General features: G+C 41.0%; 1 protein-coding gene and 1 long non-coding RNA gene across 2 annotated transcripts in view; one reads left to right on the forward strand and one right to left on the reverse strand.

The window, feature by feature from the left end:
• The window catches only part of LOC126192236 (uncharacterized), a 473949-nt gene that overhangs the window by 444249 nt on the left and 3841 nt on the right, over positions 1-25859 (reverse strand). The gene's annotated exons all lie outside the window — the stretch shown is intronic.
• Positions 1-25859, forward strand: part of LOC126192219 (uncharacterized) — a 433600-nt gene that overhangs the window by 367530 nt on the left and 40211 nt on the right. The window contains exon 7 of the mRNA XM_049932587.1: positions 20894-21064. Within this exon, the coding sequence (XP_049788544.1) occupies positions 20894-21064 (171 nt within the window). The remainder of the gene's footprint in view (positions 1-20893; positions 21065-25859) is intronic.

The following is a 25859-nucleotide window of genomic DNA, read 5'->3' on the forward strand; positions in this document are numbered from 1 at the left end:
TGAATCCTTCTGTCTCACTGTATATATTGCCTTTTCTTAGCCATGTGTTGGATGCGTCTTGATCGATGTGTGGCTGTGTTAGATGATACGGGTGCTTGCCATGAAGTGTTTTCTTTTTCCAATTTACTTTCTTCGTATCTGTTGATGTTATGTGGTCTAACGGGTTGTAGAGGTGGTTATGAAATTGTAGTGGTGTAGCCGATGTATTTATATGAGTGATTGCTTTGTGTATTTTGCTAGTTTCTGCTCGTTCTATAAAGAATTTTCTTAAATTGTCTACCTGTCCATAATGTAGGTTTTTTATATCGATAAATCCCCTTCCTCCTTCCTTTCTGCTTAATGTGAATCTTTCTGTTGCTGAATGTATGTGATGTATTCTATATTTATGGCATTGTGATCGTGTAAGTGTATTGAGTGCTTCTAGGTCTGTGTTACTCCATTTCACTACTCCAAATGAGTAGGTCAATATTGGTATGGCATAAGTATTTATAGCTTTGGTCTTGTTTCTTGCTGTCAATTCTGTTTTCAGTATTTTTGTTAGTCTTTGTCTATATTTTTCTTTTAGTTCTTCTTTAATATTTGTATTATCTATTCCTATTTTTTGTCTGTATCCTAGATATTTATAGGCATCCGTTTTTTCCATCGCTTCTATGCAGTCGCTGTGGTTATCCAATATGTAATCTTCTTGTTTAGTGTGTTTTCCCTTGACTATGCTATTTTTCTTACATTTGTCTGTTCCAAACGCCATACTTATATCATTGCTGTATACTTCTGTTATCTTTAGTAATTGGTTGAGTTGTTGATTTGTTGCTGCCAGTAGTTTTAGATCATCCATGTATAGCAAATGTGTGATTTTGTGTGGGTATGTTCCAGTAATATTGTATCCATAATTTGTATTATTTAGCATGTTGGATAGTGGGTTCAGAGCAAGGCAGAACCAGAAAGGACTTAATGAGTCTCCTTGGTATATTCCACGCTTAATCTGTATTGGCTGTGATGTGATATTATCTGAATTTGTTTGGATATTAAGTGTGGTTTTCCAGTTTTTCATTACTATGTTTAGGAACTGTATCAATTTAGGATCTACTTTGTATATTTCCAATATTTGTAGTAACCATGAGTGGGGTACACTATCAAAAGCTTTTTGGTAATCAATGTATGCGTAGTGTAGAGACCTTTGTTTAGTTTTAGCTTGATATGTCACCTCTGCATCTATTATCAGTTGCTCTTTACATCCTCGCGCTCCTTTGCAGCAGCCTTTTTGTTCTTCATTTATAATTTTGTTCTGTGTTGTATGTGTCATTAATTTCTGTGTAATGACTGAAGTTAATATTTTGTAGATTGTTGGTAGGCATGTTATGGGGCGATATTTAGCTGGGTTTGCTGTGTCTGTTTGATCTTTAGGTTTCAGATAAGTTATTCCATGTGTAAGTGTATCAGGGAATATGTATGGGTCTGCAATGTAACTGTTAAATAATTTAGTTAGATGTGAATGTGTTGAGGTGAACTTCTTTAGCCAGAAATTTGCTATTTTATCATTTCCAGGGGCTTTCCAATTGTGCATAGCATTAATTGCTCGGGTGACTTCATGTTGCAAAATTATCACTTCAGGCATTTGTGGTATCATCTTGTATGTATCTGTTTCTGCTTGTATCCACCGTGCATGCCTGTTATGTTGTACCGGGTTTGACCATATACTGCTCCAGAAGTGTTCCATGTCTCTTATGTTTGGTGGATTGTCTATTTTTATGTGTGTGTTATCTATTGTTTGGTAAAATTTCTTTTGGTTTGTGTTGAATGTTTAGTTTTGTTTCCTTCTATTTTCACTTTTTTTGTATCTTCTAAGTCGTTTCGCCAAAGCTTGTAATTTTTGCTTCTTTTCATCTAATTGCTCTATTGCTTCTTGTTGTGAGATTTTACCTAACCTTTTTCGTTTTTTGTCTGATATTTCATTTCTTATAAATTGTGTTAACTGTCCGATGTCTTTTCTCAGTTTTTCTATTCTGATCTGTAGCCTGTGTTGCCATGCTGGTTTTGTGGGTTTCTTCTGTGTGTTGGTTGGTTCTGATATCTGCCTAGTGTGTATATTTAGTGTAGTGAGTGCTCCTACATAAACCAGTAGTTGTAACTCTTCCATAGTTGTGTATTCATTTATTTTGTTGTGTATGATTGTGTTGATAGTTTTTATTGTTGTTTCGACTTGTGGGCTATTTGGTGGTCTATGCAAGAATGGTCTAATGTCTGTATTTGTGTCTTTGTATTCTATATATGTCAACTGAAATTTTTCTTCTATATCTAACATGTGTGTCACTTCGTGTTCTATTTGTGCTTGTGCTGGTGGCTGTCTTAAAATTTCATTTTCCTCTGATTGTTTAATTGATGCGTGTTGTTCTTTGTTTGTTTGCTCTGGGATGTTTGAGTCCATTACTGTATTTTCTTCTTCTTCTAATTGCACATTATTTTGTTCCAGTATTTGTTGTACTTGTTGTTTGATGTTTTCTAATTCTGACTGGGGTATCCTGTTATTTTTTATTATTACACGAATCTGATCAGCTAGACGTTGTTCTGTTAAAAATTTTAATTCTGGGTATCTGGTAATAAACGTTGTGTATACTTGTGATCTGTATCCAGTTGTGTTGGTTCCTAGGTTTGTTGCTTGGTAATAACAGAACATGAGGTGTCGATTAACTTCATCTGACCATCTCATCCTCTGTCTTTGTTTTCCTTCTAGGGTGGTTGCAGGAAGCATATCCTGCAAAACACCTCTATTTGGATTTAAATCATTTTCCAGTTGGCTAGCAGTGTCGTTACCATTGTGGGCGGGCATAGGGTTCAAGCGTCGTCCCCGACCATGACGGCGCTTGTCCGAGGCTTCTTTAGTTCTGTCCTGAACCAACTAATCACACTAAAAGGGGGGTTAGCCCTATTAGTGGTTTGTTCTTTTCGTCGCCTTTTACGACTGGCAGAACATACCGGAGGCCTATTCTTTTCCCGGGCCTCCACGGGGTTTATTATTATTATTATTATTATTTCTTTCCTTTCTCAGACCTTAGGTCTGGTTCGAAATGAAAGTGACGCGGACCTTGATCAAGCGTGACTTCCTTTCACTGTACGGTATATGTTATATTGCGTTTAGGAACTTTCGGGTAATTGAACATGTATCAATAATTACGGATTTCTGTAGTTGTATATATGTGTTTGGATGTAGCTGTATTGCATTGATGTACACAAACCTTGTATTCCACTAATGCACCCACAGTCTTGTTACTTTCTCCTTTGTCTGCTCCCACCAACCACCGTGTCTAACCTTTCATCTGCACGTAGCCTCGCCCCTCCATGTCCCTGTATGCTCTCCCAAGAAGCACTTCACTGTCCCCCACCCCTATCCTGCTACCCCTCCCCATCCCCGTACCAGCCTCCTCCTTATCCCCGACACCAGACTGCTTCTCTCATCAAGCGCTGTTGTTCTCGGTCAGGTCTCGGCGGTCATTGTGAGAGAGAGTGTGTGTGTGTGTGTGTGTGTGTGTGTGTGTGTGTGTGTGTGTGTGTGTGTGAGAGAGAGAGAGAGAGAGAGAGAGAGAGAGAGAGAGAGAGATTATATTTCAGAAGAAGGCTTTTTGGCCAAAAGTTTCTTTGTTTAGCAATTCCCTACAGTTAATAGAAGAAAATAAATGCAGTTATATGCAAAACTTTTGCAAAAATATCTTCTTACATTATTCCCTTGTCAAACATTTATTCTCCCAAGTGACCAACCATAGAGTGAATATCCTTGAGATACTTCAATACTCCAAGTTTTGGAACTGAGCATAGGGTCCCTTGTTAACAATCCATGATATTTGCGTCACATTCTAGACCATTTATTGTTTGTAATTCAATGTCACATCCTGTAATATCTGTAGTCAGTATGTCTGTATCACATCCAGTATTATTTGTTGTCAGTATATGTGTGCATAACATGATGTATGAGGTCAGTGGGGATGTACGCCATTCTTCCCCAGCCACGAGGCCAAGGAACAATTTGGTTCATAATCACAAGATCGCAAAGGCTTTCTACTAATCATTAAATGTAAAATATTATATAAACTGAAGTAAATACTTTCACTTTTTGTCATGTGCTTAAATTATCACCGTTTTCTTTGCTGGGTTTAGCACATCCTTAATTATGTTTCTTAATGTCCATGTCATTTTGTGCCCAAAATACAAATAATCTAGAATGAATATTCCTTCTGCAGTGGAGTGTGCATTGACATGAAACTTCCTGGCAGATTAAAACTGTATCCTGGAATGGAGCTCAAACCTGGGGCTTTATACTTACACAGGCAAGTGCTCTATCAAACCAAGCTACCTGAGCATGATGCTCTATCCGCCCTCACAGCTTCACTCAACTCTTACCTTCCAAACCTCACAGAAATTCTCCTGGGAAACCTGCAGGACCAGCACTCCTGGAAGTAAGGAGCACTTGCCCATGAACAGCATAGATCCCGGATTCAAGTCCCGGTTCAGCATACAGTTTTAATCTGCCAGGAAGTTTCATAAACCATTTAACTGTATGTAGCTAATGGTCTTGCCACATTGAATACACTGGTTCTCACCTGATCATCAAAGTTAAGTAACACTGTGTCCAGTTAACAATTAGATGGGTGACCACTTGGGTACATCAGGAGCCATTGTCTCAAGGACACTCAAGTGACTGAAGTGGCTTCCAATTGAAAGACTTACCCCAGACCACTGAGCCATACAACATTATCATAATCATTATTATTTTACATTTATCTCACATCTTACATATTAAAATTGTAGGTAATTATCAACCCATGACTCTTGTGTAAAATAACTCTTTTCATAACTGTTACGTAATGAGGTTTCAACCTCAACTTCTACACCAGTAACATAATAAAGTAACTTATCAGAAGCAATTGAAGATGGAAAATTCTCAGTAGTCACAGCAGATAGCAACTTATCTATCAAATCTCTATTACAAGTAGTTTTTCCACTACCAGAGGACAACACACTAGCTTTTAATTCTCCAACTGTGAAGCCATTTTATTTTTAAATACTGTAAACATTTCTGCATTCTAAATTTTTACTCTTATCAAAATTATCATTTGCCTCTATTAATTATTGTTCTAGTGTTTGCATTTTATGCACTGGAGTATCCTGCACTGAACTAGTAGTATCTAAATGATCAATGTTGCACTCTAATGATTCTTCATTCACATCTACTGAAATATCATTTTCCTATTTTAATCTTATCTTCAGAATAACTTTCAATAAGTGTCAATAATGATTAATGGATACTAACCCCATACTAATTTAGATTTTACAGAATTTTGGTATCGTCATCAAGTACACTACCATCTTGTGTCTTCATTAGCATGTCTCATAATGCAAGGTTCTGAGGCCCTCCTAGGCAGCCTGTCTCATGTTGGTAGCTCCATGCAGCACCTGCTCTGATGTAAGGATGTCTACACAGAATATCTTAAACATAGAAATTATGTAATTCTGCGGTATTTAAACATGTGAACCTTGTCATTGGTGGGGTGGTTTGTGTGCTTCAACGATACAGATTAGGTGCAACCATAATAAAGTGACATCTAGTGAGAGGCCAGACAAATGTGTGGCTCCTGAAGAGGGGCAGCAGCATTTTCAGTAGTTGCAGGGGCTTGACTGATCTGGCCCTGTAACATCAACCAAATTGGCCTCACTGTGCTGGTACTGCGAATGGCTGAAAGCAAGGGGAAACTGCAGCTGTGAATTTTCCCGAGGGTGTGCAGCTCTGTAATAACATTGAGACAAATGTCACTAGGTAACTGAAACAGCACTAGATGTAATCAGCATGGTCTAGAGTTTCAGAAAAAATCCGCTAGATGTCGCTATGAGTGCTGACCTGCAGGGTGCAGCCAGTCTTGTACAATATGGCATCCGCACAACAGAAGGCATATTGTGTTACTGAACTTAGTTGTACTCAATCAGAGATCGCAGTTCAGCGGGCGTTTCATATTCGATTTTGTGCTAAACCACCATCACCAAAGAACATTCGACAGTGGTATAAACAGTTTGAAGAAACAGGGTGCCTCTGTAAAGGCAAAAGTCCTGGCCGGCCACACTGTCCTGAACAAACAGTGGAACAAATCCGATGAGCATTTGAGCAGAGACCTCGCCAGCTTATGCGTCATGCTAGCCGAGAACTTGCATTACCACGGACGACAGTGTGGCATGTGTTACGGCATCATTTAGCCCTTAAACCATACCGATTACAACTGGTACAAGCTCTTCGATGTACTGACAAAGTGAAGCAAGTGGACTTAACCAATGCTATTCTAGAGGACATGGAAGATGACACTTTATGTCGCGGTTGATATTCAGCGATGAGGCAACTTTCCATATTAGCAGTAAGGTTCACCGTCATAATGTGCATATATGGGGGCGCAAAAATCCTCATGAAACAATTGAACATGAACACGATTCACCAAAAGTGAATGTTTTTTGTGCTGTTTCGCAAAGCAAGGTTTATGGACCCTACTTTTTTGAAGAAGAAACCGTAACAGGACAATCATATCTTGCAATGCTATGGAACTGGTTATTCCCACAACTTGACTCTGACAATTTTATCTATCAGCAAGATGGAGCACCACCACATTGGCACAACAACATGCACAGTTTCTTCAATGCCAACGTGCCTCAACGTTGGATAGGGCGTACAGGACTGCGAGACCAGGCTTTAAACTCTTGGCCTCCTAGGTCCCCTGACTTAACACCAAGTGATTTCTTCCTGTGGGGATATGTTAAACAATGTGTTTACTGTAGTGGACTGACAAGGCAGCCAGTCCACAGTGACGGGTAGCCGAAAGGACACACGTACACACACGCCGACTGGCGCGAAGTCTGGAACAGGATTCGTAATGAATGCAATAAAGAAAAGAACGTAGCTATGGAATATACTTAACTTTTAATCCTTATTTGTATACAGCATTCTTGATGATACAAGTGAGACTATTTTGAGATACATGCAATGTTACAAATGGCGCCTTGCTAGGTCGTAGCCATGGACTTAGCTGAAGGCTATTCTAACTGTCTCTCGGCAATTGAGAGAAAGGCTTCGTATGTGTAGTCGCTAGCAATGTCGTCCGTACAACTGGGGCGAGTGCTAGTAAGTCTCTCGAGACCTGCCGTGTGGTGGCGCTCGATCTGCGATCCTGACAGTGGCGACACGCGGGTCCGACATGTACTAATGGACCGCGGCCGATTTAAGCTACCACCTAGCAAGTGTGGTGTCTGGCGGTGACACCACATTTACATTCCTCCCTTACCTCGTGACACTGATGAACTAAAAACAAGAATATCAGCTGCTATAGCTTCAATGACAGAAAACACCTTACACTCAAAAAAATGGTTCAAATGGCTCTGAGCACTATGTGACTTAACTTCTGAGGTCATCAGTCGCCTAGAACTTAGAACTAATTAAACCTAACTAACCTAAGGACATCACACACATCCATGCCCGAGGCAGGATTCGAACCTGCGACCGTAGCGGTCGCTCGGTTCCAGACTGTAGCGCCTAGAACTGCACGGCCACTCCGGCTGGCCCTTACACTCAACCTCAACTAAACCTCAAGGTCATCAGCCCCACGATTTCAAAGTTACACGTGGAACAGAGAGGGTCCATTAACAGTGGACAGATCCAGTCAGGGGAGTCAAACTATGAAATAATGACAAAGTCAAAACATACACAGCAGAATGTATAAAAGGCTAGCCCAAATCTAAAAATTGGGAAAACAGAGGGATAAAGTGGTCTTTGCAAGGGGTAGTGGTCATGAGTCCCAGACTGAGAAAACATGAAGAGAGGACCCAACCACAACCACCCTGCCCCTGCTCCAGGAGAAAAGCAAAACCATGTATCTGAAAATAAAATCCACTTTCACGGAGGAAACCGAGGACCAGTTCAACCATCTGTGAATTGTCTGCTTAAATTAAAGACAGGGAATCTGGAAGAGTATACTTAGTATGGAGGGCCAAAAGAAGGAGACATTCCACCAATATATGGGATACCATCAGTCTGGCTCCACAACCACATTGTGTGGGCAGTGTATTACATAAGAGGAAACAGTGAGTGGGTCGGGTATGACCAACACGTAGACAGCATAAGACAGTGGACTCCTCCTGAGAGGAGCGGAAGGAAGAACGCCAAACAGCAGTAGACTCCTTGATTGTATGGAGTTTATTACTGAGAGCAGTAGCATATCAGATGTCATTCTACTTTTGCACAAAGAGAGATTTGAGGTAGATCTGCATATTCACAGCTGGAATCATGAAAGGGAATGGGGGCTAAGTATCTGCTTCTCTAGCCAAACAGTCAGTCAGTTCATTCTCTGGGATGCCCACATGACTTGAGACCCAGAGAAAGAAAACTGAGCAGGTGGCACAGACAAGGGCAGAGGGAAGGTCAGGGATATCAGAGACCAAAGTGTGACAAGAGTAGCATCAGTCAACAGCATGCAGGATGCTCACTGCATCGGTACATACTAAAACACTGTGGAGGGAGACCTGAGTAACAGAAAAAGAGGGCCCTGTGAATGGCTAGCAGCTCTGCTGTTAACACACTACATGATCCTGGCAATAAATGGTGTTCTAAGCCAGTAGAAGACGTGAAAACATATTCCACCTTATTTATTGTCTTAGAACCATCTGTGTTGAAGACGGTGGCACCCTGGAATGCTGAAAGGATGTAACATACAAGATGGCAAAAGACCATGGGGGTGACAGAGACCTTAGGACCCTGGAATAGGCCAGTCCTACTTGGTGGTCTAGACACCACACAAGGGGGGTGTGCAAGGAAATACAAAGGGCGCATTACAGTGAGTGGAGATGGAGATCCCGACAGAGGGAAGTGAGACGCATTCCAACCAGCATTCCCAACCATGGGTGGGTATCAGGAGGGAGAAATTTCTCGTTTGCAAAGAGGACAGGGTATATGGGATGGTCAAGGAGTTGGCGAATGGAGAATGCGTAAGGAACCAGGAGTAGGCTCAGTCATATTTGTAGAGGGGGAACCCTGGCTTCTGCTTGCAGACTGTCAATGGGACCAGTGTGAAATGCACGAATCGCTAGACGCATCCCACAATGGTGAACAGCGTCAAGTATTTTCAGAGTGGAAGGAGCTGCTCAGCCATAAACCTGACTACCATAATCTAGTCTGGACAAGACCAGAGCATGGTAAAGATGGAGAAGAGTAGCACGGTCTGCACTCCATGATGTGTGGGCCAGGAGGTGGAGAGCATTTGCTTCCGCATGCATGTGGTCTTCAAGTGGCAAATATGGAACAGGCATGTCAGCTTTTTATCAAAAACAAAGCCCAAGAAATGAGACTATGCTACCACATCAAGGAGCTGGTCACCTAAATATAGTTCTGGATTGGGATGTACTGTGGGTTGATGATAAAAATGCATAACCCGTGTTTGGGGGGAGAAAACTGGAAGCCATGGGAGACGGCCCACGCTGAGGCCTGTAGGATGGTGCCTTGGATCTGGCACTCAGCAGATGTTACCAAGTGTGAGTTGTACGAGAAGCAAAAATTGTCGACATACAATGCCAGAGTGACCACAGGCCCAACAGAGGTTACAAGCACATTGATGGCTACTAGTAAGCGTGACACTTAACAAAAAAGCCCTGTGGGATATTGTTCTCCTGGATCTGAGGTGTGCTGAGTGAAATGCCAGTTCGAACCCGGAAGAACCGGAGGTATAAAAACTCACAGATAAAAATCGGAAGCAGGCTGTCAAAGCCCCAGTCATGGACACTAACTAAAATGTGATGGTGCCAAGCCGTGTTGTACGTCTTATGTAGGTCAAAGAAGACTACGACAAGGTGCCGGCAGTTAGTAAAGGCCTGTCGGATTGTGGTTTCCAATCTGAGTAAAATGGTCAGTTGGAGATTGTCCTTCCCAGAATCCACATTGGTACAAGGACAAAACGCCCTGAGATTCAAGTACCCAACATAATCAGAAGCTAACCATCCTCTCAAGCAGTTTACAAAGTACCCCGTCAGGCTAAAAGGGCAATATCTGTCGAGAGATGTTGGATTCTTGCCAGGATTAAGGACGGGGATAGCTATACTGTCTCGCCATTGCAACTGGAAAGACCTGTGAGCCAAATGCAGTTGAAGACCCTGAGTAGATGCTGCCTCTGGGTAACATCCAAGTGTTGGACGATATGGTTGTGGATGGAATCCGGGCCTGGGGACATGTAAGGTGAAGAGGTAAGAGCCTGCAAGAATTACCATTCAGTGAAGGGTTCATTATAGGGTTTTGCGAGGTTGGGGTTGAAACAGAGGGAGGTTTGTTCAATTCAGCATTTCTGCCAGAGAAAACACAGCAGGATATGAAGAGGACGCCGATGCCATCGAAAAGTGTGTTGCGAGGTATTCTGTGATGACCAATAGATCAGTACACAGAGCACCTTGGAAGATAAGACCCTGAACAGCTGACAGCCCAGAAGGTAACAGAGCTTGGACCAAATGTGGGAGGAAGAGGCATATGCCCCAGAGAGGAAACATAGCACTCCCATCATTCCTTTTACTTTGCTTAGTAAAGTAACAAGCCTTAGCATGCAGAAACTTAAAAGCAAGGAGGTTGGTCTGTGAAGGGTGTCATTTAAATTGCTGCAGCACCCGTCAGCAGTCCTGGACAGCGGCTGCTACATCTTTGGTCCACGACAGTGCTGCTGGTCGTTGATGAGGGGATCCTGTGGATAGGGGAATAGCGAACAGCTGTGCCAGTAGCATGAAGAACAGTGGCAGAGACACCATGCACAACCACATCAGTGCAATTCAAGAGAGAGGTGTCAAAGTGCACAGCAGACTACATAAAGGCCAACTGGCCCTGTGCAATGCCCAACATGGGGGGCTGCCTGCCTGGCGGCGGCAGCAGGGGAATGATAGAATCACCAGAAAATGTTCACTGTCACAAAGATCATCATGGGATGACCAATGCAGGGAAGCCACGAGAGCTAGAGAGGAGATCGTGCAATTTGCGGCACTGAATTAGGTAGGGCAACAGTCACTGAGGAGACACAAATCAAACCTGTAGTAAGTTGGTCAATTAGGAGAAGTGGGACTTCCCCAGAGGTGGTGGTGTGCTTTGAATGCCCCAAGGAGGAGAAATGGGGCGGGAGTTGCTGTATTAAGGTAGACAGTTCAACATAAGGAAATGGCCAACCTCGAGGGTGGTAGACATTGCAAACAGTGATTGCTGGAGTCGTTTGCATTACAACCACTATTCCTTCCAGATTGATACTAAGGGGAATCCAGTCACTAATGACATAAGAGCAAACCAAAGTGCAGATGCCTCCAGATGCTATCCCGGGGCTAGCACACTTCTGACAGAACACCCAATAACCACGAACGAGTGGTCATCACAGAAGTGCGTTTCTTGAAAATCAAGACAGAATTCAGAATAGGAGGAAACAAGACGTTTTATTGCCAATAGGTGATGATAGTATCCATTGCAATTCCACTGGATTACCATGTGGTGAGTGTCCAGGTTAGATATAAAGAAGCCAAGAGGAGGTCATGTCACGCGGTCTGTTGTCATCACCAAGGATGGGGTGAAATCCATAAATCAGATGTCAGACTCAGGTTTCAATGGGAGAAATGGCACCTCTGGGGACTCTTGGGGGGGGGGGGGGGGGCGTTCTGGGACTTATGTTTTTTCTTCTTCTTCTCCTCCTATTTCAGAGGTGGAAAAGGTCAGGGCGCAGAGGGACTACAGGCTTCTTCAAGGTCCAGAACCAAAAGAGAGAGGTGAACTTGGGGTGCACAGGTGGTATGTCTCGTGGCTGAGTTGTGGTAGTAGACATCCAGCCTGAGACATGCCAGAGAGAGGCACCATGGGGGGCAGGGGGGAGCCCCATCACCGGTAGGTGCCAAAGATGAGGAGCAGTCAGGGAAGAGGAGTGGCTCCCAGAGTGGAGGGTGCAAGAACTGCAGGGTAGGGGAGATGGAGGTGGAGGGGAGAGGGGGATGGGCTGGGGTAAGGAAGAGGTAGGAGGGGGAAAGGACATGACAGATGCAAAAGTTGAAGAAAGTGACACCGGATGGAGTCGGTGATATCTCTGATGAGCCTCAGCATAAGATAGGCGATCCAGGGACTTGTACTCATGGATCTTCTTTTCTCTCATGTAAGTGGGCAATCTGGTGAGTGGCGAGAGTGACAGTAATGACAATTGATACACACGGATGGTGAAACACAGCGGCTTCCCTCATGGAGTGTGTGTCCACAGTCACCACACAGAAGGTCTGCCATATTGCAGAGAGACATAAGCCCAAAATGCAAGCACTGAAAGCACCTCACAAGTGGTGTAATGTACAACTTCACATCACATCTGTAGCACATAACCTCGCCCTTTTCTGGCAGAGCACCCCCTTGAAAGCCAGATTGAAGGTGCCAGTACCTGTGTGGTTGTCTTTACAACCCGCCTGCACACATCAAGCTAAATGAAAGCTGCGTCACTCCAGATTAGCCCGGAGTTCCTCATCAGTTTGCAGGTCCCTATGAAAAATCACTCCCTGGGCTATATTTAGAGATTGGTGAGGTGTAATAGACACTGGGACATTGCCAAAACAATCAAAAGCATGAAAAGCTGCAGATTGGGTAGCAGAAGTAGTTTTGTTCAACAGAGAGTCCAACCACATCTTACTGATAGACTCCACTTCACCAAACTTGTTCTCGATATTCTCCACAAAAAACAATGACTTCTTGGCAGTGAATGTGTCACTGTGTGTCCTAGTACAGATGCAGTAGCGGGGAAAGTGTTTCCTCCCTGGACGGTGAGACTCGCCCTTCTCCCATGGTGTAGCCACGGAAAGGAGGGCTGCCGTGTCATACAAAGCAGCATTCTATGATTCTTCACCATTTGAAGAGACGGCCATTTCATAATGACCACTTTTGCAGCTTGATACGCTTCATATGCCAAGCATCTGGCCTGATACTACCCACTTGGATCAGGGGCTCTCCGAAGAGTTCCACCAGGTGCCTGGCACAGTGGCCATTGCCAACAGTTCCGATGCTCCAGAAGACAAACAACCACTCCTTGACATACATGGGGAGGGAACAGCTCTGGTATGAATAGTGTGATACCTGTATTGTCAGGGGACTCAGACTGATGGGCACCTAACAGCCCCACCACACGAACCAACTACATGTGCTGGTGACCTAGTGGGGGGAGTGGCTACAGCAGGAAAGGACGAGGGTAAAAAAGAGGGAAGAGGAATCCATGGCAAGACGCTAGGGAGGGAGTTCTTCCCCAAATGGCTCACACTAAAAACAGAAGATTTAGAAGTGGAGGTCAAACTCAAGCTGGAACCTAAACACCAAAAAGGACAAAAATGAACAAGCAGGAGAAAAAAACTGAAAGCTATTCAATACAAGGAACAAGGTGGGGAGCCTGGTCGACATAAACCAGAACAATGAGAGAGAGGAAGGAAGGGGCAGCAGTGAAGGAGCAAGGATAGGGAGGGAGAAGCAGGATGATGGAAATGTAGCCAGGGAAGGAAGATTGGGCTGCAATAACTCAGGGCCACATGCGCGCCATGCACGAGCTCATGAAAGAACCACGAGTCCCCTGGGGGTTAGAAATGGATGAGGTCATAGATGAAGGTGAGATGGGAAATATGATAATGCAAAAAGGATTTGACAGAGCTCTGAAAGGCTTAACTTGAAACGAGGCCCCCAGAGTATACGCCATTCCGTCAGAACTACTGATAGCCTTATAAGAGTCAGTAATGACAATACTCTTCCATCTGGTGTGCAAGATTTATGAGGCACACAAATACCCTCAGACTGCAGGAAGAATGTTATAATTACAGTTACAAACAAAGGTGCTGACAGGTGCGAAAATTACCCAACTACCAGTTTAATGAGTTATGGTTACAAAATACTAACACACATTCTTTACAGAAGAATGGAAAAACTGGTAGAAGCCGATCTTGGGGATGATCAGTTTGGATTCTGGAGAAATGTAGGAACACATGAGGCCATACTGACCCCACAACTTATCTAAGATATATGAGTCAAGGAAAGACAAATCAACATATAAAGCATATGGAGACATAAAGAAAGCTTTTGACAATGCTGATTGGCATACACTGTTTGAAATTCTGAAGGTCGTGGGGGAAAAATACAGGGAGCGAAAGTCTATTTACAACTTTTACAGAAACAAGAGGCAGTTATACGAGCTGATGGGCATGAAAGGGAAGCAGTGGTTGGGAAGGGACTGAGACAGGGTCGTGGCCTATCCCCAATGTTATTCAATCTGTACACTAAGCTAGCAGTAAAGGAAACCAAAGAAAAATTGGAATATGATTTAAAGTTCAAGGAGAAGAAATAAAAAGTTTGATGTTTGCTGATGACATTGTAATTCTGTCAGAGACATCAAAGGACTTGGAAGAGCAGCTGAATGGAATGGACAGCATCTTGAAAGGAGGATTTAACATGAACATCAACAAAAGCAAAATAAGGATAATGGAATGTAGTGAAATTAAATGAGGTGATGCTGAGGGAATTAGATTAGGAAATGAGACACTTCAAGCGATAGATGTGTTTTGTTATTTAGGCAGCAGACTAACTGATGATGGCCAAAGTTGAGAAGATATAAAATGCAGACTGGCAGTGGCAAGAAAAGCGTTTCTGAAGAAGAGAAATTTAACTCCGAACATAGACTTAAGTGTTATGAAGTCTTTCCTGAAGGTACTCAGGGTTGTCACAAGTTTTCCCAAGTGAAATTCCCTGATTTACAGACAAGTTTCAGCATTTTTCCCTGAAAAATTTTGAGATCGCAAGGGTAAGTTAAGGTGTAAGTCAACAATCTGTCTTTGCAGCTACGGTACAAGAAACAATAGTTCAAACGAGAAAACACAAAAAAAAAAAAAAAAAAGAAAAAACAATGCAAACAGATGGTATTTCCTGATGTAGCAAAATCTTAAGTTCCAACATCAACATCTTTTGTAATGAACTGTTTTTAGATAGAGAAAGCAAGCCAGATGGTATATGTGTTTCATTAAGAAGACAGACATTATTTTATTTCAATAAAACAAAACACATTTGGTGATAAAAATACACATTTCCTTGGAGTTGCAAGACAGATTTGAAATACCTTCACTGATTTCAGAAATAACCTCAGAAAAAGTAGGTCCCTTGGAAGAAGTGTATAAGGATGGGAAGAATTGTGTAAACCAACACTGCAAGTGACCACCAATAAAATGTTGGTTCTACTATGTTCGTTATTGTTGGTTATCACCACTGTGTTAGATCTACTATTTTACAGGTATTTTGAGATTTTTCTTTCGAGAAATATATGAGTATACAGCATAAAAACTGCCAGCAACAGACACCATTTTCTTCTTCTTATTGTCCATACTTTCTAACATATAAACTACTTTTTAAGTGCCAAAATGTACTATAACAAATAAAATGTCTGTAAAACGTCACACTGCACAACGTACTTGTGGTGAGAGAGTCGCAGTTCCTGAAATCCATTTCCCATGGCCTCTGGCCTGCTGGGCAACACTGCAGTCCTAGGTCCATGCATAAACCATGAAAATCTGCTGCATTACGCCACACACAAACCAAACCAGCCAGCAGGCAGATCGGTGAGACTATATCTGATGGGCAGGGCCTGCACATTAGTGGGAACCGAATGGCTTCAATCGACAGACCAATCCATTAGACACCCACAGAAACGACTTGCGGTTTTGGTCCGGCGTGGACATCCACTCATATAGCCAGCTATTCACGAACCACAAACAGCATGATGATGAAATGAGACCATGGTGATCAATCCAAACACTCTGAGTCTGAACAATAATGAGGATAGACAGCCACCATCTCTGGCCACTTTGTGTACAGTCTCTGAGAATCAGTTCAAAACAAACCACTCCTCATGCCTTCCTGACTCTCATCAACAGCTGCTAGGCTAGCGGCAAGAAGTGGTATCAGCACTGAGTGCAAGCTGAGGGGAGTGGTAGGAAGAAGAGAAGCAGTAGTAACAAGGGAGTAGGGAAGTGGCACATTGTCTGGAGCATAGCCACACATGGAGGTGAAACATGTACAGTAAACAGGTTAGATAAGAAGAGAAGAGAAGCTTTTGATATGTGGTGCTACACAAGAATGCTGAAGATTCGGTGGGTAGATCGCCTAGCTAATGAGGAGGTACTCTGTTCTGTTAGTTACAAGAAATTCATGGCACAACCTGACCAGAGGAAAGGATCAGTTGATGGGCCACATTCTGAGACATCAAGGGATCACCAATCTAGTACTAGAAGAAACTGTGTGAGGGGCTAAAATCATAGATGGAGGCCATGAGATAAATACAGTAATCAGATTCAGAAGTATGCAGGCTTCAGTAGTTGGAGGAAATGAAGAGGCTTGCACAAGATAAGAGTAGCATGGAGAGCTGCATCAAGCCAGTCTTCAGAGTCAAGACGATAACAACAACAATAACAACAACAACAATAACCACCTTTATATTAAAATTAATTATAGACACCATTGCTTATTTATGGACAATGAGGGTACAGAAAACTTTGCACCTCTAATACTTATGGGAATTCCCAAATTTAACTCAGCAAAAATTTTGTGCCTCTATCTTTATGGTTATTGTGTAGTATGGAAGAGCCCTTTCATCACAATCTACTAAATACATATCTATCCAGTGAACTGTGAACTATTGTTTTAAACTTGAGCCATAGTTTTTCTACAAGCCTCTGCCAGAGGTAAATGTTTGCTTTGAGATGTGACATGACTGCTAGCTATATAGTTTACTAAACAGGTATAAAAATATTGGAAATTCCTGGATGGAGAAATGCATAGATTAAGGGAAGGGTAACCACTTATCTACAGCGGACTGATGTGTGGAGAACATAAATGCGTAACAGAAAACGGCATTCAGCCTAGCTATTGAGCATTAGCACTCGCTCTCTCTCTCTCTCTCTCTCTCTCTCTCTCTCTCTCTCTCTCTCTCTCTCTCAACTACTGACACCCAAATACAAATTCCTGTGGCCATGGCAAGACTCTTTATGTACCCACTGGAGCGTGTGTTTAGGTGTCTGTGCAGTTGTGTATGTGAATGTGTGTGTTATTACTAGAAAAAAAAGCGTTAGTGCTTGAAAATTAACATGAATGCTGTTTTCTATTAGTTACGTGTTTCTGTGGTCCATGCATCAATCTGCTGTAGGTGAGTGGTTGCCTTTCCCTTAGTATATGAAGCAGGTAAATTTTCCTACTTGTTTTAGTTGAATCTGGTACTGCAGTAACCAATGTTGCCACTGAAATCAGTTTCAATAAGGCCATCAGCAAAGAGGTCAGGTCAGTTTGATGCTATTAGATCTAACATATTTCCATCACAGGTGGGCTTATCTGTTTTATGTAGCTCTCAGAGTAGGCATTTTCTATTGTTTCATAGGATGTCTTGCCATTTCTCAACTGACTGTTGGATGATTAAAATCTCCTTCTATGATGACACGATGACAGTGTGATAGGGGGCATACATACTAGTGAACTGAAATTTTCTCAAACATTTTTGGTCACATCTGAGAGTGAAGTGTGATCAACATAAAGATCCAATGACAAGTTTATGCTCTCTTTGATACTGAGTCTTATCCAAACAACACTGCATGTAACTTGAATTTCTATATTGATGAATTTGAGTTTCTTGTCTATTGTGAAATACACACCATCCTATTTCACATTAGTCCATCCTTTTGACATACACTTAAGATTCACCCCAAAAATCTCACTGCTGTCAATTCTGGGTTCCAGCCAGCAACATAAGTTTTAGACTCTTTGCCACAGAACTTAAAACCATGAAATCCCTGTCTTCATCTGTTGAAAGACACACCACTAATGATGAGTTGTCATAGGTAACAGAGTATTCATTCACTTATGATTATTCGAAAAGAATAGCTTCTGCTTAAGTTTTCATTCCTTTTGTTTTGAGAGTTTTTTGCTAAATTAGATTACTTCTTTCTCTTTTCTTCTGCTAATCTAGGTAAGGTATGGGCAACCTTTGGTGACCCGGGGGCTTGATTCACATACTTACTCACACTTGCAGACCACCTTGTCACATGATGTCACGGCACCGCTCCTTGTGCATAAAGTCGAAACTACAGCAATCGTAAGGCTGGGGTTTATGGAGTGACAAACTGATATGAATGGCACCCTGTTGCCATTGTTTAAATCTGCACATTTTGTGAGAATTCTGTAATTATTTTTGCACCATTGCCGCACACACATTAGCACACAGGCCACAACTTCACGCTCACAGTGGAAATATGTTTCTCTTTGTGGTTCAAATATTGTGGAAGCAAAAAGGCTTTGATTAAGTGTGGATTACGCAACACTTTCATTGGTATGTATCATTAGTTGTAAACCCAAAGAAAGCCGAGTGTCAGCAGAAATATTTGAAAACAGATCCTGGGCGGAGTAAAATGCAAGCACCTGGCTCTCTCCCTCCTACAAATTTATTCTGTGGGGCAGACAGAAATGAATCACGGGGTGGATCAAGTCTGAAAGCCAGCAGTTGCCCACCTATGGCCTAGTGGCTTCTTCATTACTGTTTTTGTTAAGAGCATCTGTCAGAATTATTGGTGTAGTTTCCTCAGTCAAATAAACTGGCAGATACTCTTTGCATCCAAAAACATCTCTTTTCATTGGACAATACTGAATACCCAGGTGGCAAAAGTGAAGGCGAGTGCTCTGCCAAACAGTTCACGAACACCATAAATTGCTACTCACCACCTTATGCTTGCCACAAGATTACAATGTGTTGTTATGTGGAGGTACAAGGAATATTTTTTGTAGGTTTAACAGAGTCACTTACTTGTTGAAACTTTCTGGAAGGTTAAAACTTTGTGCCAGATTGAGGCCCTTTTGCGGGCAAGTGCTCTACTGACTGAGCTACTCAGCACGACTTACGACCATTCCTCACAGCTTTATTTCACCAGTACCTTCCTTCCATGAGTGCTAATGCCACAAGTTTTGCAGGAGGACTTCTTTGAAGTTGGGAGGGTTGAAGATGAGGTACTGGTGAAGTACACCTGTGAAGACAGATTGAGAGTTGTGCTTGGGTAGCTCAGTTGATAGAGCACTTGCCAGCAAAAAGCAAAGGTTCCAAGTTCAAATCTCGGTCTGACAACAGCGTTAATCTGCCAGGAATTTCACATTAGTGCACACTCCGCTGCAGAGTGAAAAATTCATTCTCACTTACCAGTTCACTTCAATTAATCCCATAGGGAATAGTGAAATATATTTGCAACAGCATAACATCAACCAAATGTACATTTGAAAATGAAATGAAACCTAGAAAACCACATTTATCATTGAAATCATCACACACGTAGCTGACAGTCAAACTAAAGACAGAATAGACATACAAAAGGAAAAATTCATTTAAAATGTTTTTAATTCAACAATAATTAAAATAATATGGGAGTTAACTATTTTAGCTGACAAAGCATTAGCTGAGGAGATAAAGGGCTGCTAACATGAGATAATTAAACTTTCCAAGAACAATTTCCCCTACTTGTTGATTTCTCATTGAGTTGTGTAGTTAACCTCCATGGCCAGTTATCCTCATTTTACCCTACTGTGAATCTAATAAGAAAAATTTTGAGAGTAATGACTATCTTGTTACCAACAATATATTTAATTTGTGCACTGTTTACCTTTGAGGACTGTGTTTAGAAGCATGGCATGAATATCAAGATACACTGTGAATAACTATTACTTTGCCAAGGGCTGATATTTTATAAAGAAAAAAATATCAGTACATTATCGCTGCAACCCTTGTGACATGTGACCATGAAGTTTTTCTTAAACTATTAGAGCACTAAATGATCACAAAGACTACACAACAGAAGTCTCAGAATTGTAACAACAAGTATTTTGCAATATCTAGTTACTTCAAAAAGCTTATCGCAATATCTAGTTACCTCAAAAAACTAGAACTGAAAATTAAGTAGTTCTTGTCAAATTTCAAAAGAGAGAGAACAAAATATTGCCTCAAAAACAATTTTTTCACGTAGCAAGGGTTCACTGTTCATACCCCTAATGGATTAAAATTGTGTACTTCTCAAAGAGAACTAAGAATCATAATTGAAAGTCGCTAGTGTAACAAGCTATATAGATTGATTTTGACATTTAATCCACAAGTTTGTTTCCCCTACTCTATCAAGGCTCAGAGACCATCGCCCTAGTGAAATTAAACACAGATTTGGAAGACATAGCTTAAAAAGGCATTGATTGCAGAATAAATTTCTCATGCAGAAGTGAACAGTGCACTGGGAAAAAGAAGATACTGTCTGAGGAATAATAATAAGAGAATTTCCCACAAAACACATAAATCCGTTTCATTCTCACCTAAATGACAATTTTCAGCTTCAATTTGCTTCTCTTATTTCTTGATTATGTTAACACTATCAATTTTTCACAATGGTCTCTTCTTTTCTTGTGTACTTTATTTTGTCCTTCAAATTTTTTCCTGAACTTGCTTAGTCTCCAGGAGAGGAAAAAATCTACTGTTCAGACAGCTCACACTCTCATTTACTTGTTTCGAATGAGTGTTCAGATCACTTAAGCTATTGTGTGTGTACTGTTATGTATCCTTAGTGTTATTTCTTATTCTCCAGTGGAAAAAATTTTCTTAATATTATATTTATGTGCTGCCAGATATATGCTGCATGCAAGACAAAAAGCCAACACAAGAATTTGTAACATCCTTTGACACAGATCACAAAATGTCAAACAGAAAAATCAACAAGTTCTCATGTTTTGCCTTTGTGAAGTTGTTCTACTGTCACCTAATACTATGCTGAGTAAACACACACAACCATCTTCCTGTTACAGGAGGATTCATACCTCAAGTGTCAAATCTTGATGGACCCTTCTATGAATCTAAGTATGACATCCCGTATCATACTACAGGTATCAACATTCCTGAAAGTCACATCCAGTTGGATATAACTACTGGAACAATAATTCCGCCATCCATTACAATACTACCGAAACCTGAAAATGGTAAGTAGATTTGCTTTTTCTCTGAAAAGTGATAAAAAAGTTATTTTATGATCATGTTCTCACTAAGATAAGACATACGGCAACCACACCAAACTATAAACAATGAGACCTAAGAGATTTGTAGCTATTTAACTCTCTCTCTCTCTCTCTCTCTCTCTCTCTCTCTCTCTCTCTGTGTGTGTGTGTGTGTGTGTGTGTGTGTGTGTGTGTGTGTGTGTGTGTGTGAACTTCCATGCACTAATCACCATAATATTGAAATATAAAAATGACTGCAATCATGGAAATCGTGCTCCCTGCATTTATATACAATTACGCAAATTACTACAGTTCGCACATGACTACAACTACTATGATCTGCTTTCTTTCTGCCCTGTCATTGTGCTTTCCCAGTTGTCTACCAGTGTAGTAAGGTGCAGCTTATTGCAGGATGATTCATGTAACACTGGACTCCCCTTTCATGCCAGAACAGTTCAAGATAATGAAATTTGATTTTCAGTGATTAATAGTACATAAAGAAGCACTTAATTTTGTTACATAGTTAATACTTCGAACTCTAACTCAAACTGAGATATGTAAACTTTTTTGTATACTATTTTTAGTAGCATTTGAAAGCTTATGAATAGATGAGTAAAGATACAATATGCCACTGATGTCATGCACAGCAGTCAGAAATGTTGCAGATGGGCTGACCAATGTAACTGCTTCCACACTGACATGGGATGTTGTAAATTCCAGGAATCCTGAGCCAGAGACTGTCTTTAATAGGGCATAGCATCTGCTTTATCTTCTTAGGAGGTCAGAAAATAAATCTGATGCCTCTCTTCCCAGGACTCTGCTTCTTTTGCTGGATGTAATGTTGTAGAAGGGAAGTAATGCAACAAGTGGCTCATTATGTGAATGTCGAACATTTTCACATTTCCTTTTCTTGGAGAATGCTGACTTGATATCATGAGGGCCATAGCTGTCAACGACAGTCTCAGCCCCAGGATTCCTGGGATTTACAACATTCCATGTGAGTGCAGAAGCAATTACATTGATCAGTCCATCTGCAATATTTCTGACTGTTGTGCAGGACATCACTGGCATATTAAAAATCAAGAACTGGAGAAATATGCAGTTGCTGAGCACAGTCTCACAAACAAACATAAAATACTGTTTGACAAAACAAAAGTTTTGTGCCACACTCCCATATACTGGGACTCTTATAATTAAAGAGGGTATAGAAATAAGAATATATGAGGAAACCTTCAACCGTGGTGGTGAATATAATCTTAGCAGTGCATGGAAGCGAGCTCTCAGTGCAGAGAAGAGCTATTTTTATGCTACAGTGGTGCTACCACTCCAGACACTGACACCATCTGTTGCAGCATGATGCAACTACTGACCATTCAGAAGCTGTCTTTCGGCTGTATAAAGCCACCACAAACAAACATGAGTAATGTGTGGAACATTTAACTCCAGCAATACAATGGAACTAACAGAACAACTGTAGGAAGTAGAGTGTTTTGGGAAAGGACAAATTAAATACATGACAAGAACAATCATGATACCACTTCAAACAAATATTTGTCCAAATGTGATGTACATAAAATCACCAACCAAAAAATGCAAAAATCACACACCACTGGTATCATTCATTTCACTACATACACACATAGCTCAAATGAAGAATACTGGGAACCCCCACACAACTTAAAAGCCAGTATCTCATATTCTGCTAGACTTATACAGTTCAAATGAAGCCCATAAACCAACAACCCAGAATTAGCAGAACTAAGTATAAACAAAATCTAAGGAGACACACACACACATAAGCACACACAGTAGAAATCCAAAATAACCATCACCGAAAGCCCTTAAAAACACTGCTACATACATGAGTGGATATTGGGACAGTATGATGGTTGTATAGGGGCTTCTCAGCAAAATTTCTGCAGCATAGATGAAACCACCTTGGAAAAACATTGCCAAGGTTGTTTTGGGTACGTTGTAAAAGTTTTGTTGGGAAGTCCTTACACTTTACCCATCCTCCACACAGTCCGAATCTCTCCCCATATGATATCCATATTTTTGGAGCCCCAAAGAAAGATATTTGTTGCCACTGATTAGCTTTGGATGTAGAGGTGCATGCCTCGGCACAATCATGGTTGCGTAGGCAGCCACAAACATTTTTCCATGACGGCATTGACAGTCTTCTCACAGTTATGGTGATTCTTTCAAAACAATAAACAGTTTACTTATTTTGTTTCATGTCTCGTTTTTATATGACAGTCCCTTATACTACACAATACGTATGGTCATTAATGCCCTGTCATACCCTTATTCCTCTTTTAATAAAAAAAATAGCAAAAAGTATGAATGTAACACTAAGGGCAAAAACAACCTCTACAAAGATCTGAATGTGTTAACATTAGCACAAAAAGGGGATATTTATTCAGCAAACTACCTGAGCACTTAAAATGCAATGTTATGTGATGTAGTGAGTTTAAAGACTAAATTAAAGAACTTTCTATTGGGCAGCTCCTCCTCCACTGAAGAATATAATTACAGAAAACCTTAAATTTAATATCTTCAACTTTTGTAGTCTTGTCTTCCTCAGTTGCGTGTAATATTACGGTATAATGATAATTTTTATTTTATGGCCCGTCACAAACCAAAACATTGCATCAAAACAAGTGTCAAGTTCATAGTGCTGTGAAATGTGGAGAAAAAACTGCAAATTAGCATTTAGAAGAGGAAGAACAACGCCAAAAATGTGACAGGAGCATAATATGTAGGAAATCGTCCATGCAACCTGCCGCTGAAGATGCCTTACAGAAAATAAAGGCAAAACACGTATGGCACTTAAATTGTGTTTCATTCAGTTACTGTCAGACAGTCCATAAAGTAAAAATTATCAATATACTTAAATGTAATGTTTTAGGTTAATAGTTAATTAGAATTAGCACTGTTACGCATCAATATAATGTCATTGCACTGTATTGCACTTAAATTCTTACTGACTTATTTCCACATCCCAGACATGAGTCTATGTGGGATCCATGGAACATGACTAATGTAATGTAATACCAAAACTGCACCACATGCATGAACTATACTTGTGTATCTAGCACATTTCTTTGTAGTTCTACCTCCCAGAAGGGCTTTATGAATATATCTTTAATGACGAGGACAGTATTACAAACATTTTGAATACTGTACAACAGCCAAGATGGCAACTGGGAGAGAATAATCAGTTCCCCTACCCCTCTTGTTCCTCTAACAGCTTATGGAAAGCTTTTCCTTTCGCCCATGACAAACATACTGTTACCACATCAAATTTTCTACTGTAGCTTCTGTAGTATCGTAAGAAACATCAATCAACAAACAAAGGGTATTATTACCTGACCACAATATTACTGCATTTGGTCTTCCATGGCTGTTATCAGAAAAACACGATGTTACAGTAAACAAGTACATTGGTACTGTGGAAAACACATCACACTGTAAAAGCTTTCTGGAAAGATGTGGATATACTAACAAATGGTTCAGCATGTCCTCGTGAAACCTCACTACAGGCCGACCAAAGTGTCCTCATTCCCAGGTGCAGTAATATTGTGGTCAACTATTACTGACAATGTCACAACACTGCACTATGGAAACACTGTTACCACTGGCACAACTTACTTTTGTTCATGTAAGGAGCTATAATCACAACTTTGCTGCAGTATTATTTGATGGCTGTTGCTGTTGTGTGGGGGCACAAGTGTACTATGTGCCAGGAAAGTATTAATTTCTGCCAGCTAAGGACTGGGGTGGGAATATGACATATGAGAAACATGCAGAAAAGATTAAATGGATACTTTCCCTATTTGTCTTCACAGCTGTCACTTCTGATAACCTCTAGCTCATCAGGAAGTCATTATGTGCATCTGTGTGAAATGAGTTAAAAGCGCGTTTTGGACTAAGACTGTTCTTTCACAGGCTGTGCGCTACAAATTACCTCATCTGAAAATACCTCATGGACCAACTTAAGGCTACAATCTGTTACACAGCTTCAAGTATGTTCCTGTCCATAGTACAGCATAAACTACTACACACAATAAACATGTAGAACACACCCTACTTCAAAGGGAGTAAGCAAACACATTTTTTGAACAACCAAGAGGCTGTGGATATGACACAATCTCCGTATTATTCAGTCTAGCGGAGATGAAAGTCTAGAGCACTGTAATGGAGCTCCTGTAGAGTATGAAAGGATTTCTAAGAAAGAGGAGCACGGCACACAAAACTGAAATTTCAGTAAGCTCACCAGGAACGCTCAGATGGCACAACTGGCATCACAATGCCAGTGCGACACAGTGCTGAGGGCTCAAATTGCAGACCCTCACAATGTATTAACACTGTTAACATATCACATACAATCAACATAGCACAATTCCTCAGAGTTCGAGAATTCATTCACAATCTATTTTAATCATCATTCACTTACTGAAATTTAAACTCAATTATTCTTGACCTACAGCTTCCTTCTGGTGTATAAAGACAAGATTATGAATGCACTGCATAAAACAAAATGGAAATAGCTTACAGTCACTTACATATGCAATACAATGAGTGAATCTGGATAGTTTTACACTTTTCTCAATATTTGAGTACAGGTGGAACTATCATGCATAGTGCACTGTAAATGTCTGACAGGGTGACTTGCAATCAAGGATACTTCTGACAGGCAAATGGGCACCTGAAAGAAGTTACTAAAATGTGAATAGAATAAAAGTTTGTACATTGGTCAAGATTTAAAACTGCTCTAAGG

This window comes from Schistocerca nitens, chromosome 1, assembly GCF_023898315.1.
Source record: "Schistocerca nitens isolate TAMUIC-IGC-003100 chromosome 1, iqSchNite1.1, whole genome shotgun sequence".
Classification (NCBI taxonomy): Eukaryota; Metazoa; Arthropoda; class Insecta; order Orthoptera; family Acrididae; genus Schistocerca; species Schistocerca nitens.